Source organism: Anas acuta, chromosome 17, assembly GCF_963932015.1.
Source record: "Anas acuta chromosome 17, bAnaAcu1.1, whole genome shotgun sequence".
In the NCBI taxonomy this organism is placed as follows: Eukaryota; Metazoa; Chordata; class Aves; order Anseriformes; family Anatidae; genus Anas; species Anas acuta.
Genome location: NC_088995.1, coordinates 4,125,514 through 4,141,051, shown reverse-complemented (window position 1 = coordinate 4,141,051; position 15,538 = coordinate 4,125,514). Strand labels below are relative to the sequence as shown.

The 15,538-nt window shown below is 64.1% G+C and overlaps 3 protein-coding genes across 4 annotated transcripts; 2 read left to right on the top strand and 1 right to left on the bottom strand.

The window, feature by feature from the left end:
* Nucleotides 1-606: 606 nt before the first annotated feature.
* PLA2G3 (phospholipase A2 group III) lies at nt 607-3,236 on the top strand. Of its 2 annotated transcripts, none has more exons than XM_068653992.1 (7): nt 607-1,071; nt 1,163-1,295; nt 1,388-1,522; nt 1,630-2,096; nt 2,194-2,323; nt 2,531-2,665; nt 2,911-3,236. In XM_068653992.1, the coding sequence occupies exons 1-7, from the start codon at nt 627-629 to the stop codon at nt 3,119-3,121; spliced, it is 1,656 nt and encodes a 551-aa protein (XP_068510093.1). In that variant the 5' UTR covers nt 607-626; the 3' UTR covers nt 3,122-3,236. The 2 variants fall into 2 exon arrangements, with proteins under 2 accessions (XP_068510093.1, XP_068510092.1); XM_068653991.1 differs by having other exon boundaries at nt 608-1,071; nt 2,908-3,236.
* Nucleotides 3,237-3,720: 484 nt separating this feature from the next.
* Nucleotides 3,721-13,215, bottom strand: INPP5J (inositol polyphosphate-5-phosphatase J). Its single transcript, XM_068653990.1, has 12 exons — nt 10,897-13,215; nt 9,765-9,875; nt 8,240-8,348; nt 7,589-7,705; nt 7,347-7,522; nt 7,046-7,157; nt 6,521-6,630; nt 6,054-6,243; nt 5,674-5,811; nt 5,247-5,339; nt 4,925-5,029; nt 3,721-4,831 (listed from the first exon to the last, which is right to left on the bottom strand). The coding sequence occupies exons 1-12, from the start codon at nt 11,718-11,720 to the stop codon at nt 4,196-4,198; spliced, it is 2,721 nt and encodes a 906-aa protein (XP_068510091.1). The 5' UTR covers nt 11,721-13,215; the 3' UTR covers nt 3,721-4,195.
* A 142-nt stretch (nt 13,216-13,357) lies between these two features.
* Nucleotides 13,358-15,213, top strand: SELENOM (selenoprotein M). The gene is made up of 5 exons (XM_068653993.1): nt 13,358-13,480; nt 13,566-13,601; nt 13,681-13,715; nt 14,288-14,366; nt 14,453-15,213. The coding sequence occupies exons 1-5, from the start codon at nt 13,397-13,399 to the stop codon at nt 14,663-14,665; spliced, it is 447 nt and encodes a 148-aa protein (XP_068510094.1). The 5' UTR covers nt 13,358-13,396; the 3' UTR covers nt 14,666-15,213.
* Nucleotides 15,214-15,538: the final 325 nt, after the last annotated feature.

Genomic DNA, 15,538 nt, shown 5'->3' with positions numbered 1-15,538 from the left:
CCCTGGGCAGCCCATCCCAATGCCTCACAACCCTTTCAGTAAAGAAGTTCTTCCTAATATCCAACCTAAACCTCCCCTGGTACAACTTTAGCCCATTTTGGGCTAAAACAGACCAACCCCCACCTCACTACAGCCTCCTCCGGCAGGCAGTGGCTGAGCCGCAGCCAGCGAGGTGTCCTCACGGCCAAGGCCATCACCCGGGCAGAGCACGGCCAGCACCCGGGGGGCTGCATCCCGGCTGGGCTCCCCCCGACAGGCAGGGGAGGGGGGGGAATCACTGGGATGCTGCAAGGCCTGGAACAACCCACACGGCTGGACAGGCTGCCGGGACCGGGATAACGATAACACGGACAGCAGGCTGGGGAGGGGGGGGACACCCCGTCGGTGCGCACAGACACCTGCGGGGAGGGGACGGGAACGGGGCCAAGTGCCCGGGGCTGGCCCGAGGGGCAGGGGCAGGGGCAGGGGATGGGAAGGGGCAGGAGAAGGGACAGGGGAAGGGGCACCGGCGGCTCCCCCGGCCTCTCCCCCGGGGCGGGACGGGGCGGTGCGGGCCAACCTCCTCCCCACCGCCGCCCGTGGGCTTTAAAGCGGGCGGCGCGGGGCGCGCGCGCTCGGCCCGCGGGATGTGGGCGCGCACGGCGCTGGCGTGCGCGGCGGTGCTGGCGAGTGCGCGCGCCTGGCCCGGCGGCGCGGTGTGCGCGCAGCGGGTGGCGGCGGCGCCGGGCACGGGTGCGGGTGGCGCTCGCTACGTCGCCTTCCTCAGCCTCGGACCGGGACCCCCCGCGCTGGTGGAGAGCTCCTGGGCCGGGCGCGGGCGCCTCCTCGCTTGCTGGGCGCGCCGCGACCCCCGCCTGGTGCGCGCTTTCCGCGCCGCCTGCGCTCGCCGCCCCCCCGGCGCCCCCGGGGCCGCGCTGCGCAGGGAGCTGGGCGCGCTCTGGAGGCGCCGAGCCGCCTGCACCGACCCCGAGCCGCGGGGCGAGCGCCGCCGCCGCCGCCGGAGGGGTTGGACGGTGCCCGGCACGTTGTGGTGCGGAGCCGGGGACTCGGCCGGGAACGCCACCGAGCTGGGTACGGGAACGGGGACGGCCCCGTCGGGGTTAGGGTCGGGGTCGGGATCGGGCGGTGGCCGCCGGGCGCTGAGCGGTGCCGCCTCCCGCAGGTGTCTTCCGCGGCCCCGACCGGTGCTGCCGCGAGCACGACCAGTGCGAGGCGCAGATCACGGCGCTGCAGTTCAACTACGGCATCCGCAACTACCGCCTGCACACCGTGTCCCACTGCGACTGCGACGCCAGGTGCGCCGGGGCCTCTCCGGGGTCGTGCCGGGACCCCGTCGGGGTTGTCGGGGTTGTCGGGGCCGCTCCGCTCACCCCCTGCCCGCCCGCAGGTTCCGGCGGTGCCTGCTGGCCCTCAACGACACCATCTCCAACATCATCGGCGTCACCTTCTTCAACCTGCTGGAGGTGCCGTGCTTCGTGCTGGAGGACAGCGAGGAGTGCGTGCAGTGGCACTGGTGGGGCGGGTGAGTGTCCCCGCGCGTCCCCGCTTCCCCCTCTCTCTGCGACCCCCGGGGCTGTGCCTGCGGGGGCCTGACGCTGCCCGGTGTCCCCCCCCTCACCTTTCTCTAAGGTGTGAACGCTACGGTGTGGTGCCCCTGGCCAGGATGGTGCAGCAGAAGCAGTACGGCCACGGGCTGCCCGTGGACGGCAGTGACAGCGACCGGGGAAGGAAGCCCTCGGGAGCACGTCGGAAGCGCCCGCGGCAGGGGCTGGGACGCGGTCCTGGGCTCCGCCGTGCACGGAGGCCTGTGACAGCCCAGCAGGTGCAGGACACGGGTGCCTCGTCCCCTGCGTCTGCCAGGGATGAGGCTGAGCCCACTGCTGGGCACGCAGCACCTTGGGGTGAGCTGGAGCCAGGCCTGCCGACAGCGGTGGCCACATCAGGACAGGAGCTCACTGGAGGACAGCAGGGGCCGGGGACCTCGCCACAGCCCACCCTTAAGGCTGGCCATGAAGACAGCAGCATCGCATCCAGCCTCGTTACAGAGCCCTGTGAGGCTGTCCCTGCGCCTCCTGGGGATGGACACAGGCAGCAGAGTGAGTGGGGGCTTGGGGCAGCGCGTGTAGGAGCGGGGCTTTCCTGGGGACTGAGCGGGTTTGGTTTGGTCACTCTGGCTGTGCTCGCTCTCCTCAGGCCCGGGGAAGATGTGCAGGTGCTACAAGCGGCTGGATCAGTGTGAGCACCAGATTGCACCCCATGAGATGAAGTACCAGCTGCACAACGCAGACAACCGGACGCTCTTCCACTGCAACTGCACCCGCAGGTCTGTGTCCAAGCTCATGTGTGTACCAAGCTCTGGCCCCTTTTGAGCGAGCACTATCTGGGACTGGGATGTGCCCCAGGAGGATGGCAGGGCTTCCATCTGCCATCACGGGGCACAAAGAGATGGTTTGGGGTCAAAAGAGGTGGGACCCAGTGCGATGCCCACTCCAGCCAGCAGCTGCTGACTGCCATCTATCTGTGCCCACAGACTGGCACGGTCCCTGCGCAGGGCGAAGGGTTTCCATGAGGTGCAGGCAGCAGTCTTGGCTGACCACGTTGCTGCAGCTTGCTTTGTGTTGGAGCCACTCACCAACTGCAGCCCGGGCAAGGAGCCACAGCACAAGTAAGTGCAGAGGGGCAAGGGAAAATGTGGTGTGCTTGGGGATTCCTAACCTGCTGGGAAGGTGGGATGGATGCCCCGGGGCTGGGTGCTGTCATGCAGGTTTGGCTGTTTGGTGCGAGGCGGTCGTCACAAGCATTTGTCCCATTTTTCTGTGCCAGGGGCAGGAGTGGGGTGGAAGGCAGAGGCTGTCAAGTGCTACAGCCTCCAGTGCTGCTTTGTCACTCCTTGTCCTACTCCTCCAGCAGCTGCACCTCAGCCACCCGGGCTGTGCTAGTAGCACCTGCACGGCATCTCAGCAACATCCTGAAGCACTGGGGTGCTCCTCACATAACCTCCAAGAAGGTCAAGCATCGAGACTGGAAGACACGGGGCAGCGGCAGCACCCTCTACAAGCAGTGCCGGCACCTGGCTTTGGAGCAGAAGCTGTGTGCACAGCATCGTGCAGCCCCCCCGTGATGCCTGAGCAGCATGGGCATGCCTCGCGTGGGAAGGAAGACGTGCTGTGCAGCGGGCACTGAGTGGAGCTGCTTAATGTCTGGTCCTTGAGAGAAAGGATGGCACCAAGCATGGCTGCTGGCATGACTACGTGGAATTGGGGCGGGGGGGGGCACAGCTGGAAGGAGGGCAAGCAGAGGGGCTAGGAAGGCTCAGCTACCCCTCTCCTGAGGAGCTGTGGCACCAGCTGTGAGCATCAAAGCGAGGGGAAAGGAAGGGGAGCCCTTGGGTAAGGGGGAAGCCACCATCACCCTTCCCTTTTGTGCCAGGGGGCAGGGAGAATGCTCTGGGCGTATGAGCCTCAGGCAGGGGCTGGGGGGGGGAGGAGAGGGGCCTGAGGGATCTGGGGTGAGCCTGGCCCCCTCCTCAGACTGCTGGGCTGGGCTCTGGAGGTGAAGGGCAACATCCAGGCACAGAGCTGGGGAGGGTCAGTCCCTGTGTGCGGCACGAGACAAATAAAGGGTGGTCTCTGTATGGTGTGTGGTGCTGGGCCCGGGCCGTGCCTGCTGCAGCCCCTGTTTTCTGGGCCTGTTCCTCCGCTGCAGTAAGCACAGAGCATCTGGGGCAGGCAGGATGGTTTTATTGTGTTGCTCACGCTACGTCCAAGCCTGAGGCACAGTGGTAGTGGCAGGAAAGAAGCACGCTCCGCTCTCTGGGGTACCCACAGCAGCACTGCGCCCTGGGGCTAGGCCTCGCTCAAAAAGGAGTTCAAAACCGCCTCCAGCGCTTGTCCCTGCCCCTCCTCAGGCCTGCCCTCCTGCCTGACAGCCCAACACTCGCACCTTTGAACCTCGCAGGGGCTTCCCTTGGCCAATACTCCCCTGCCAACCCCATCCTGGACCAGCCTTCCCCTCCCCTCTGCCCCCCTCGCAGCCCCGGGAGGGCAGCGGCTCCAGGCCGCGGGGAGCAGGGGCAGGCAGGCAGCAGGAGGGCAGAGGCCTGTCACCGCAATAAATAAGGGAGAGGGACGTCTCAGCAGGGAAGTGGCAAAGGAAAGCACACAGCAAGCGCGCTACGGGGGAAGGGGTTGCTGCATTAGTGGCCCGTGGCACATCTATGGCTGCTGTCTCGCTCCCAGGGGCTGCTCCCTTCCTTCGCAGAGGTGCCATAAGGAGCTCCTGGGGGGCTTGTAGGGCTTACCCTCCGGCAGGGAGGGCCCTGCTCTGCGTTCTCCCTCTGTTTGCCCAAAGCCTGGTCGATCATCTCCAGGCGCAGTGCAGGCAGCAGGCCCAGGTTCCTGGGGTCGGCCCTGGCCAGGGCGTTGTCAGCAGAGATGCAGCGGGAGGCGCGCTGCTCCCGCACAGTCTGGTAAAAGGAGCCCAAGCTGCCCTCCTGGCTTTCAGCTGCCTGCCCCGCTTCCTTGGCTTTGGCTCCGCGGTGCCCTGTCTCCTCCTGGGGCAGGTGGATGGTGGGGATGTCCCCAGGGAGGCCTCGACGGCTCTGGGGTGAGGGGCTGCGACTGGTGCCCCTGTCCCGGCTTGATGGCCGCAGGATGAGGCCCTGGAATTTGGCCAGGCTAGGGCTTCGGCTCCGGTGCCGTTTCATCTTGCCTGGGCTGGGGCTGCGGGATTTGGGGGCCAGCAGGACAAGGGTGCTGTCATCCTCCTCTTCCGAGCTGCTGCCCGAGCTGTCTGTGGGGCTGCTGCCCTCCTCTGACCTGGGCATGGAGATCTGCAGCCTTGCGTCAGGGCTGCTGGCTGTGGCACGCCGCAGCAGCACGCCCTGTTCAGCCAAGCACCACCCTCACCCCTCATCCCTGCTCACCTGGAAGGGCTCCGTCACCCCTGCGATGCTGCTGGAGTTGTTGCTGTAGTACCCGAGGATGTACTCGCCTTTCCCCTTGGGCAGTGCCTCCTCTGAGAACAGCACCTGCAGGCCAAGGAAAGCTGATGGGCACCGGGGCTGGGCACAGGGGTATCCCCCACCACCTCCAGACCCAACTGAGAGCCCTGATGCCCACACAGTGGGGCAAAAGGGCCTTCCGTGCAATAGGGGAAGCCACTGATGTGGGGGCTGGTGCCTTGCCGTAGGGCACACACACACCCAGCATCTTGCAGGGCTGGCCGTGGCTCCTGGAGACGCTCACCTGTGCACACAGCTGCTTCTCGATGAAGCGCTCTCCATCATCGCTCCTGGCCCAGACGTAGGACACGTAGTCTTTAGGATGCCGAAACCCAACCTGCATGTCCACGGGAGAACAGAGGTGAGCTGGGGGCCATCTGCCAAACTCAGCACCCTCAGCCCTTGCCTGGCATTTGCTCTCCTTGCACAAGGGCACCGACAGCTGCCTTGCACATGCACACACTCAGCCCCAGTAACAGCTTTGGGCCATGAGAAACCCACAGAGCAGGAGGAGGAGGATGAAACCTCTGGATCCATGACTCCTGCAGCAGGGTCAAAGCCTGCTGGTATCCACAGAATAGGAGAGCAGAGAGGACAGGCTAAGGCCAAGCTGATGGGGACCCTCTGGTGCTGTGAAATGCCCCCCACCCTCTCCAGCCACAAGCCCCTACCCGGTAGAGGCCTATCCAGTCCCAGGAGCTCCGGTGGAAGCCAGCAGCCACCTTGTACTTGACAACTGCTTGCTCAGGCCTATTCCACTCATCAGCCACGTAAATCTCCACTGGAGGCTTGTCTGCCTTGGAAGCAAACTGATAAACATGCACATGGTGGGCAAGGGCCATATGCCAGAGAGCTGCCCCTGCTGCCCAGGGCACCCATCTGGCACCGGACCCTCCAACACACACCAAGAGCAGCAACCACCCCGTCCCCAGCCACAGGACTGAAGCTGCCTTGCAAAAATAAGGCAAGAAATCCACACCCCACCCCGTGCCGCACGCAAGAACTGGGCATCCAGGGCCTCGCGTGCCCAGTGGCCCCGGCAGGCGCTCACCTGCACTGCAAAGATAGCGGCTACCGGCTTGTGGTCGCTGACCGTGTATTCCATGTGGCTGCAGTAGCAGAGCTGGCTCACCGACAGGATGCCCCGGCTGGGCTGGCATCCACCTGCACCGAGCCCGACGCTGGGAGATTTGATCTTCCAGAGGATGCGGTCAGTCCAGGCTGGTTTTCGCTTCTTGGCACTGCAGGGCACAGAGGGGGGCATCTCTTGCCTGGCAGGGGGGCAGCGGGCTCCACCCCAAACTGCCTCCCCCTGGCACTACAGCACGTGGGGGCAGGGGACGCAGCTCATCGTGGCGCACAGCTCAGTGCAGCTGCAGGGACAGACCTGCACTGGCACCAGCACAAGAGCTGTGTCCCCAGCCTGATGTCCCCAGCCCAGCCCACGCCTGCCCCGGCATGGCCTCCCCTACCCCTCACCCCTCAGCCATGCCTCCTGCTCTTGCCCCGCTGTCCTACCTGCTGTCATATTTGTTGGTGCCCACATCGAACTTGAAGGTGGGTGGGAAGTTGAGGGGTCCCTCCTGGAAGCCGGTCAGGACAGGCCAAGTGCTTTTGGCAATGTTCAGCTGAGGGGAAGAGAGCAGGCGGGGAGCACACCAGGACCCCCAGCCAGACCTACACGCGGCCCCAGTAACCCAGCCCAAACCCTATAACCCGATAACCCCCACACCCTACGGGATAACAGCACGCAGCCACCCCCAAACACCCTGCTGAGCATCACGCAGGGTTCATCCGTGCTGTGCAGCAAGTCTGCAGGCTCAACATCCCCATTTCTTCCCAATGCTCCAGTAAAGAAAACACTGACGTGTGTGCAGCTCCAGTGACAAATATCCTAAGACTATGATGCCCACCAGTCCCCACACAGCAAGGAGAAACAGGGCCCTGTGTCTGCAGGAGGACGTACAGTCCCACAGCCACACAGGCAGCTCTGGTGAGGGCCAAGGAGCGCTCGCAGCCCAGCAGCACACCCGGCCCTCTCACCTGGTCCTTCTCCCAGAGCTGGTTCAGCATGTTGCTGTCGATGGCGTACTTGACGAAGCGGATGTCGAGGCTCTCTATGCGAAAGTTGAGGTCCCCAAACCAGAAGACGAGGCTGTGGGGTGGGAGGGCAGTGGGCTACCAGGGCCAGGGCCACCAGAAGCAGACAGCAAAGCCACTGCGCTGGCTCTCACTGCACCAAGGGACAATTTTCCAGCTCTCCGCATGCAAGACCCAACCTCCACGCCTTGCTAGCATACAGATGCCTTGGCTCAGGCTCCAAGAAAAGCAGCGGGGTACGCACTCATGGTCCAAGATGCCGCTGGCTGCACGTCCCTCAAACTGCTGCATGTGCAGGATGGTGGCGAAGTCCTCCTTGCGCTGCTCCGCCTTCTCCAGGTGCGCTGGCAGGTGGCAGTTGAGGAAGCAGACCATGTGGCCGAAGATGGAGAGGCGGACGCTCACCCCACCCTTGTTGCCCTGCACCAAAAAGCTGCCGTGAGCCCTCAGCGAGGCACCACCGCCACCAGCCTCACCGCTACTCACCCAGTAGCCGCCCAGCCCCGTGCGGGTGCAGTCCGTCTGGATGTCCTGCAGGAAGGGGAGGTGGTAGTACTTGGCAAACACGAGTAGGATCACGCCTTGCATCCGCACTGTGCTGACCTGGAACGGGAATTGCAGCAGGATGGTGGCTGCAGCCCGGAGGCAGGCACAGCCTCCTCTACCTGCAGACCAGGGGCAGCCACGATATATACGTGCCCCGCTTCCAGGGGCTCAACAGCACATTTTGGTTCAGAGATCCACGTACACCCTCCTAAATACTGACTGAGAAGCCCAGCGATGCTAGGTCTTAGGTACTCTGTGCTAGTGCCCTGGGATCTGCTCCTGAAAAATACAGGAGTGTTTTACAGCTAATGAAACTCGAGGAGTTAAAAGCAAGCAGCAAGATGTGTCCCCAGCATGCCACAGGGGACATCAAAGGCAGACAGAAAGCGAGGAGGTGGTGACAAAAGCTGGGCAGCATGCTGGTGGGGTGCCCCGCTCACCCTCACCTTCCACGCTGCTCACAGGGCTGCAGTGCACCCCTCTGGCCACTTCTCCCACTGCAAATCCTCTCTGTGCATGGCTCTGCCTGTGCATGGCTCAACCTGCCTCCCCCAGGGGAAGAGAACCCAGCCCCTTGGGGTTTTTCCTTACCAGCACAAAGTGGAAGGGGCTCAGGACGTCCATGAACAGCTCGCTCCACTGATCTGTGAACAGGGCGTCCTTCAGGCGCTTGTTTATCTTGCAGTTCACCTCCTGCAGCCTGGGAAGAAAGATGGGGACCTCTGCAGAGCCTGCCCGACCCCAGGCAGGTCGCTCAGCAGCACCAGGAAGGTGCCTGCATCCCATCCAGGGAATGCTCCTTGGGAGAGGTGCCTAAGGACAGCGCTGAGGAGTGGGGTCAGGGTCAGAAGGACGCTTCAGGGGAGTGATTTAGAGCACAACCTGGCTATACCCCTGCTCCAGCAACACTGGGCTGCGTGGTACACAAGTGGCATAGGGCCCTTAGCCCTTTAATCAGGAGCAGTTTAACTTCATAAGGCTAGGCAGCAGTCTAAAGCCTATCTTTAGGTTCAAGAAGAGCTTGCGGGGCCCGCCAGCTGCACCGATGTCTACAGAGAAGTCACATCACACAATTCCTTCAGCACAGAGCATTCAGACACAGCCGAGCCTCCCAGTTCAGAGCAGCAGCGACAGAAGGTTAACAGCGCTCCTACCCACTCAGCAATTAGCGAGCAGAAGGAAAGAGAGCGTCCCCAGAGAGCAGCAGGACTGGGAAACGCCTTGCCCAAAAATACCAAGTGCCCCAGGCATGAAGGCACAGGTTGGAGGAAGGGGGGCTGCCAGGCACAGACACCCTAGAGGCGAAGGGGCTCCCCGGTACAGCGCACCCTGCCCTGGCCAAGACATTTCCAGCAAGCCCCTCGCACCACACGTGCCCCCCCTGCCCACATCCAGGCAGGCAGGAGCAGCTGTGAAGCTGCTGGAGGCAGAGCTCTTCCACCTCACACGCACAGGGAGCTTGCCAAGGCAGAGGCTGTAAAAAAAAAAAAAGCAGCACATCCCCGGCCTTGGCAAGGATCCGCGTGCTCCAGAGCGATCCCCGAGGGTCTGGTTTTCCCTTTGGCTATGGCAGAGCTCGCGCTGCTGGCCACGCCAATAAAGCCTCACCACACCGCCGTGGAGCTGCCTTGCCAGCAGTTCAGCGTTGCCAGAGGCACGGAGCCAATCCAGCTGTGAGAAAGCAGCAGAGCTGTGCCCTCGAGGCCTGCATACCCACGGACAAAAGCCGAAACGAGGAAAATGCTCCCAGTGGACTCCGGCAGGCAACTTAAATGCCTCTACAAACCTGACCAAGGGACTGCCAGGGTTTGGCAGCAAGAACGGCACCTCCCAAGGCCAGGCTCTGCACGGCCTGGCTGGCTATGGGCTGCTCAAGGGTTCAAGGCTATCCAGGACTTGAGGGTTTCAGCTCTTCTTAGTACTCCCATTTTATTAGAAGCCAATCTTCCTTCACTCTTCATGATACCACACACCTGCGATGTCCGTCCCTCCCTGCTCCCTAAGCTCCAGGGCAGGCTGGAGCTGCAGCTCTTCCATCCTAAGCCCCCCGGGGTATGGGGAATTCCCCAGACAGGACCCAGGCTGGGGGCGGGGGCCCTGCACTTGGCTCACTCACCCGATGGCGATCATGTCTACATCGTTTGTCTCGCCCGTGTTGAGATGCAGCAGCGATGTCACATCGTTCGGGGGCATGGCTGTGCCCACGTTCCAGGTGACCACAGTGATGCTTGGGAAGAACGAGAAAGAACAGGCTTAACATTTGGGCTCAAAAGCCCATTTCCCACACCGTTCAGCCCCCAGCTCCCCCCAAGGAACCTGCCTGGAGCAGAAGCAGTTGCAGCAGAGGCTCAGCCGGGGCACACACACCATGTCCTTTAACCCCCGTTTGTGGCAGACAAATTACAACCTCCAAATTTCTCTGGGGTCTGCCCAGCGTGGCAGCCCCGCTGTAACCCAAGCCCCGGTGTAATTCCAGCAGCCAGCACAAACACAGCCCTCATTTTCATCTCAGTGCTGACTGCCACAGCCAGGCTGGCACAGCAGGGAGCCTGTGAGACAGGATACCCCCAGGAAACTGCTTCCCCTCCTCTTCCCGTGCACCGCTTGCCTCTTGGGTTCCCGGGGAAAGGGGCCTGGATCTCCACCCAGCAGGTCCTGCCCCAGAGCACAGCCAGCCTGAACGGCCCGGGCATCGCTTGCGACAGGAGTGCTGCAAGCCCAGCAGCTGTGTCCTTCACGAGTGCAAAGCCACCATCAGTCACAGCACATTAACACCATTACGCAGCACACAGCAGCAGCCCGCAGGCTCTCTCGGCAGCACTAGGACAAGCCTCAGTCACAAGAGGCACATTTCAACAGCGAGGCAGGGAAGCGCTGCACCATTTTGAGAGCTCAGGGATCGCGGCGGGGGGGCAAGCAGCACCTGCTCCAGAGCCTGTTCCTCTAATTCCACCTAGGAACGCCACCCCACCTCCTTCCCCCAAGCTGCTGCCTGCACAAGCAGCAGGCACTGGGTATGTTTCCCACCTTCAGCATGCGCACAGGACCCTACGTGCCCACAGACCCTCAACCAAAACCTTTTCCAGCTGAACACCATCCACAGCAGGAAGACCGAAGCGACTCCAACCCAAAGAGAGGCCTCGGTTGCCACTTTCCATGGGGACATTCCTCCCTATCCCTGCCCCGAGACGCGGGACTCCCCCTCTCCCCCACGCACCGCGGGCAGCAGCACAGCACCAGGCGCTCACCGGAACGAGCCGTCCGCTGTCGCCCTTCCCACACAGTCCAGGAGAGCATCGGAGGAGTTGCTGGCACTCGGCAGGCCAAGAGATGGCCCAGACCTCCCGAACAGGGTGAACTCATCCGGTTCTGCCTTGGCGAGGGTCCCGGGCTTGGACAGGCCGACGTGTCCTGTGGCGATGAACTCGCTGGAGACGGCCTTGGGCAGACCGAGGGCTCTGGGGGATGAGCCTGCCCAGGCCGAGATGTGGTCGCTGGACTCCGCTTTGGGCAGCGCCTCTCTCCGCTCCGCAGGCAGCGCCTTCCCGGGGGCAGCTCGGTCCACGGGGCTGAGTTCTGGGAAGGATGACCAGCTCGGCGACTGGCTCGGCTTCACCGGCGACAACGCAGCGGCACGGGCCAGGGGGATGCCCGAGCCTGGGGACAGCGGCCGGCGCTCCACCGGGGACAGCAAGGTCGGCAGCGGGAACATCTGCGGGACCCCGGCCCCATCCGCCGGGGCCCTACCGACGTCCAGCGATAGGGGCTGGGCAGCCCGGCCGGGGACCCTCTCCTCGGGCCACCCGCAGCCGTGCTGAGCCCCCTCGGGCTGCGAGCGCGGCGACCCGCAGGAGAGAGCCTCCAAGGCGGCATCGGGCCGGGAGCATCTCCGCGCACCGGAGCCGCGGCCGCCGGGGCCCGAGGCCGGCGGGGCCGTGCTGTCGGGGACGAGCAGCGCGGGGGAAGCGGCGGCGGCGGCGGCGGCGGAGGGCGCGGGGCTCCGCGGGGAGACGGGCCGAGGACCGAGGGCGGCCGAGCCCAGCTCCGCGCTGCCCCGCCGGGCCGGCTCCATCTGCGGCAGAGCCACGGCGCCCTCCGGCACCGGCACCGGCACCGGCCGCCGCCGGGCTCCGCGCCCCCTCCCCGCCACCCCCCCGGCCGCCGCCGCCGCCGCTGCTCTCACCTGGCGGCGCTCCCCGCGATGTCAGCGCCGCCCCCGCCCCGCGTCCCGGTCCCCCCCCCCTCCCTCCCCTCCCCAATTCCCCCGGGACCGGGAGCGGCGCCCCCTCCCCCGGTGCGCGCAGCGCGTGTGGCCGGGTGCGCTACGTGCGGCTGCGCGTGCCCGCGGCGCCGTGCGGGAGGTGCGGGGGGGGCGCGCACACGGCTGCACACACGCGCGTTGTGTGTGTGTGTGTGTGTGTGCACAGCCTGCCCTGCGTCTGCTGTGTGCGCGGTGTTTGTGTGCGCGTTATCAGTGTGTGCGCAGGGTCACGCAGAAGCGCAGCATCACAGAATATTAGGGGTTGGAAGGGACCTTGAGACATCATCTAGTCAAATCATCATCCTGGCGGGGCTGGAACACCAAGGTCAGGTCACACAGGAACACGTCCAGGTGGGTTTGAAAGTCAGCAGAGAAGGAGGCTCCACAACCTCCCTGTGCAGCCTGTTCCTGTGTTCTGTCACCCTCACCATAAAAAAGTTTAATCTCATATTTAAGCAGAACCTCCTGTGTTCCAGCCTGCACCCATTGCCCCTCGTCTTATCATTGCTTGTCACTGAGAAGAGCCTGGCTCCGTCCTCCTGACACTCACCCTTTACACATTTATAAACGTTAACAAGGTCACCCCTCAGCCTCCCCTTCTCCAAGCTCCCTCAGCCTCTCCTTGTAAGGGAGATGCTCCACTCCCTTAATCACCCTCGTGGCTCTGCGCTGGACTCTCTCAAGGAGTTCCTGTCCTTGAACCAAGGGGCCCACAGCTGGATGCAATACTCCAGATGTTGTCACCAGGAGGAGGAGAACCTCTCTCGCCCTGCTAACCACATCCCTTCTGCTACACCCCGGGATGCCATCGGCCTTCTTGCTCACAAGGGCACGGTGCTGGCTCACGGCCATCCCGCTGTCCCCCAGGACCCCCAGCTCCCTCTCCCCTTCACTGCTCTCCAGCAGGGCCGTCCCCAACTCATGCTGGTGTCTGGGGTTGTTCTCACCCAGATGCAGCACTCTGCACTTGCCCTCTTTATATTTCAGTAATTTCTCCCCGCCCAGCTCTCCAGCCTGTTGAGTTCCTGCTGGACGGCAGCTCGGCTCCTCCCAGCTTTGTGTCAGCAGCAAGCTTGGTGGCAGCACACTCCATCCCCTCACCCGCGTCACTGCCAAATACATTAAACAGCACCGGTCCCAGTACCGACCCCTGGGGGACCCCGCTGGGTGCAGGACCCCCACTGGGCTCCATCCCATGCCCCCAGCTCTGCCTTGTTCCCCTCCCCGCAGTGCCCGTGTGCGCGCAGAGCGCATCAACGGGGTGTTCTTGGGCGTGCTCACACTGGGTGTGCGCACACACGTGCTTGTGCACGCGCATCCGAGGCGCGCGCGCGCGCGGACGCGGGCTGCGCGCGCCTATTGCGCGCGGGTCGCGCGCCCAAGCGCTGCGAGCCGCGGACCGGGGGCGCGCGGGGGCGCGCCCCCGCGCCGCTGCTGTGCGCACGCGCGGCGGGGGCGCGCGCGCGCGCGCGATCCGCGACGTGGCGATGCTGCGGGCGGTGGCGCTGCTGGCGCTGCTGGCGGTGGCGGCGGGGGCCGAGCTGCGGGACCTGGCCCGGGGCAAGGTGGAGGTGGGTGCCGCGGGGTCGGTGCTGGTGATGGTGGTGATGGTGCCGGTGGTGGTGACGGGCTGTGCTGTGCTCTTTCTCCCCGCAGACGTGCGGCGGGTGACGGCTGAACCGCCTGCGGGAGGTAGGTGGTGCCGGGGGGGGAGGCGCGGCCCCGCGGCAGGCGCGGTCCCGCTCTGACCCCGGGTCCGTTCTGCCCCCAGGTGAAAGCCTTCGTCACCCAGGACATCCCCCTCTAGTACCCGATGGGGTTGCCGGGGGCTGCGAGGCACGGGGGGGGCTGTGTTGGGGAGGGGGGGCGGAATGGGGTGGGGATGGGACAGGGATGGGATGGGGATGGGGACGGGGATGGGAACAGGATGGGGACGGGGATAGGATGGGGACGGGAATGGGAACGGGATGGGGATGGGGATGGGAACGGGATGGGATGGGATGGGGATGGGGATGGGACAGGGACAGGATGGGGATGGGATGGGGTTGGACTGGGGATGGGTAAGGATAGGGATGGAATGGGGATGGGACAGGGACAAGATGGAGACGGGATGGGATGGAACGGGGAGACGGCAGGACGGGACGGGAGGGGATGGGATGGGACGGGACAGGATGTGGACGGGGTGTGGATAAGATGTGGAAGGGCAGGGGATGGAATGGGCTGGGACAGGACGGGATGTGGGGCTGCAGCAGGACGGGATACAGGGCAGAACAGGACATGGGATGGGAACAGGACAGAGCACGGGATGGGGTGATGGGACAGGACAGGGGGCTGCGTAGTCCTGCTTGGTGCTGCCCGCTCCTTAACACGCTTGCAAGCCATAACCTGGAGATGAAGCACCTGCCTGGCGCCGACCCCGAGCTTGTACTCCTCAACCACAGATATGAGGAGCTGGAGGTGAGTGCAGCCACCAGAGCCCCTGTGTCCCTGTGCAGGGCACGTGGGCTGGGTCTGAAGAGGCTGCAATCCCTGTCTCTGTGCAGAGAATCCCCCTGAGTGACATGACCCGGGAGGAGATCAACCAGCTGGTGCAGAAGCTGGGCTTCTACCGCAAGGAGACACCCGATGCCCCTGTTCCTGAGGAGTTTCGGTTTGCCCCTGCTAAGCCTCTGCCCACCCTGCAGCCCCCCAAAGCTCCTGCAGCTGACGGCGAGACCCCACCTGAACGTGACGACAAAGAACATCCAGACCTCTAGTGAGCGGTGCAAAGAGAAGTGGCAGAAGGTCCTGCAGCCTCAGTGGGTGAGGATGAGGGTGTTAGAGCAGCTGCCTCTGCCTGTGCAGCTGGGAACAGGTCCATGGGGTGACAAGGGTTTGACCACGATGCAGGGAGATCTTTCCAGCTCCCCCCACTGTTGCTCAGTGTTCATAGCCTCTTCCCCGGGGATGCCCTGAGCAGTTCTAGACTTGAGCAGAGGCTGCCAGTGCACCGAGGACATCCGAGTGAGCCATAGCTGCCTGTTATTGCCTTCCCCCACCCCAGCCATTCTGACACGGCCAACCTGAAGGAGCAGTAATCTCATTGTTCCTTTACCATGCCCCCGAGGTTTAGTCACCTCCTGGTGCTGGGCAGCGATATCCTACCTGCGCAGGACAGGATGAAACCCTCAGCAGAAAGCCCCAGGTGCTGAGAGTCGATGTGCTGAGTCCTGGAGGTGGGAGAGCTGCCCCCTAGGAGGGTTCGGCTTCACACCACCAGCAGGGTTGCCTCATATTGAGCACACAGTAAAACTTTTGCTTACAATCTGCTGCACCTTGTCATCTTTCCAGGGTGGGCTCAGTGGGGCATGCGTCAATGCCTGGAGCAGCTGGCAGAGGTGGAGGGGGGCCGCAGGGTCACCCTGGGTGCACGGTCACCTCTGGTTGGTGAGCCCTCAACTGGGGTGGGACACGAATGGTTCCTCTCAGCTCTGTATTGTCCCCGTGCAGCAGGAGCTGTGCTTGCACAGAGGGGGCTCCATGCAGGTGGGGCTGCAAACACCCCCGGGCAAAGGGAGGCAGCCTTGCACGCTGCAGGCAGGTTGCTCCTGGGGCTCCGTGCGGCCACGTTGCTTGGAGGGGTTGGGGAG

Bases quoted from the DNA above. Each gene is read 5' to 3' on its own strand.
- INPP5J (XM_068653990.1), bottom strand. From the start codon at position 11,720: ATGGAGCCGGCCCGGCGGGGCAGCGCGGAGCTGGGCTCGGCCGCCCTC. The intron at 5,340-5,673 runs GTAGGGGCTTGT...GTGGACATGCAG, and splicing joins ACTGGATAGGCCTCTACCGG to GTTGGGTTTCGGCATCCTAA. The intron at 5,030-5,246 runs GTGAGCGTCTCC...CTTGGCCTGCAG, and splicing joins AGAAGCAGCTGTGTGCACAG to GTGCTGTTCTCAGAGGAGGC.
- PLA2G3 (XM_068653991.1), top strand. From the start codon at position 627: ATGTGGGCGCGCACGGCGCTGGCGTGCGCGGCGGTGCTGGCGAGTGCG. The intron at 2,097-2,193 runs GTGAGTGGGGGC...CGCTCTCCTCAG, and splicing joins GGATGGACACAGGCAGCAGA to GCCCGGGGAAGATGTGCAGG. The intron at 2,666-2,907 runs GTAAGTGCAGAG...CTACTCCTCCAG, and splicing joins GGCAAGGAGCCACAGCACAA to CAGCTGCACCTCAGCCACCC.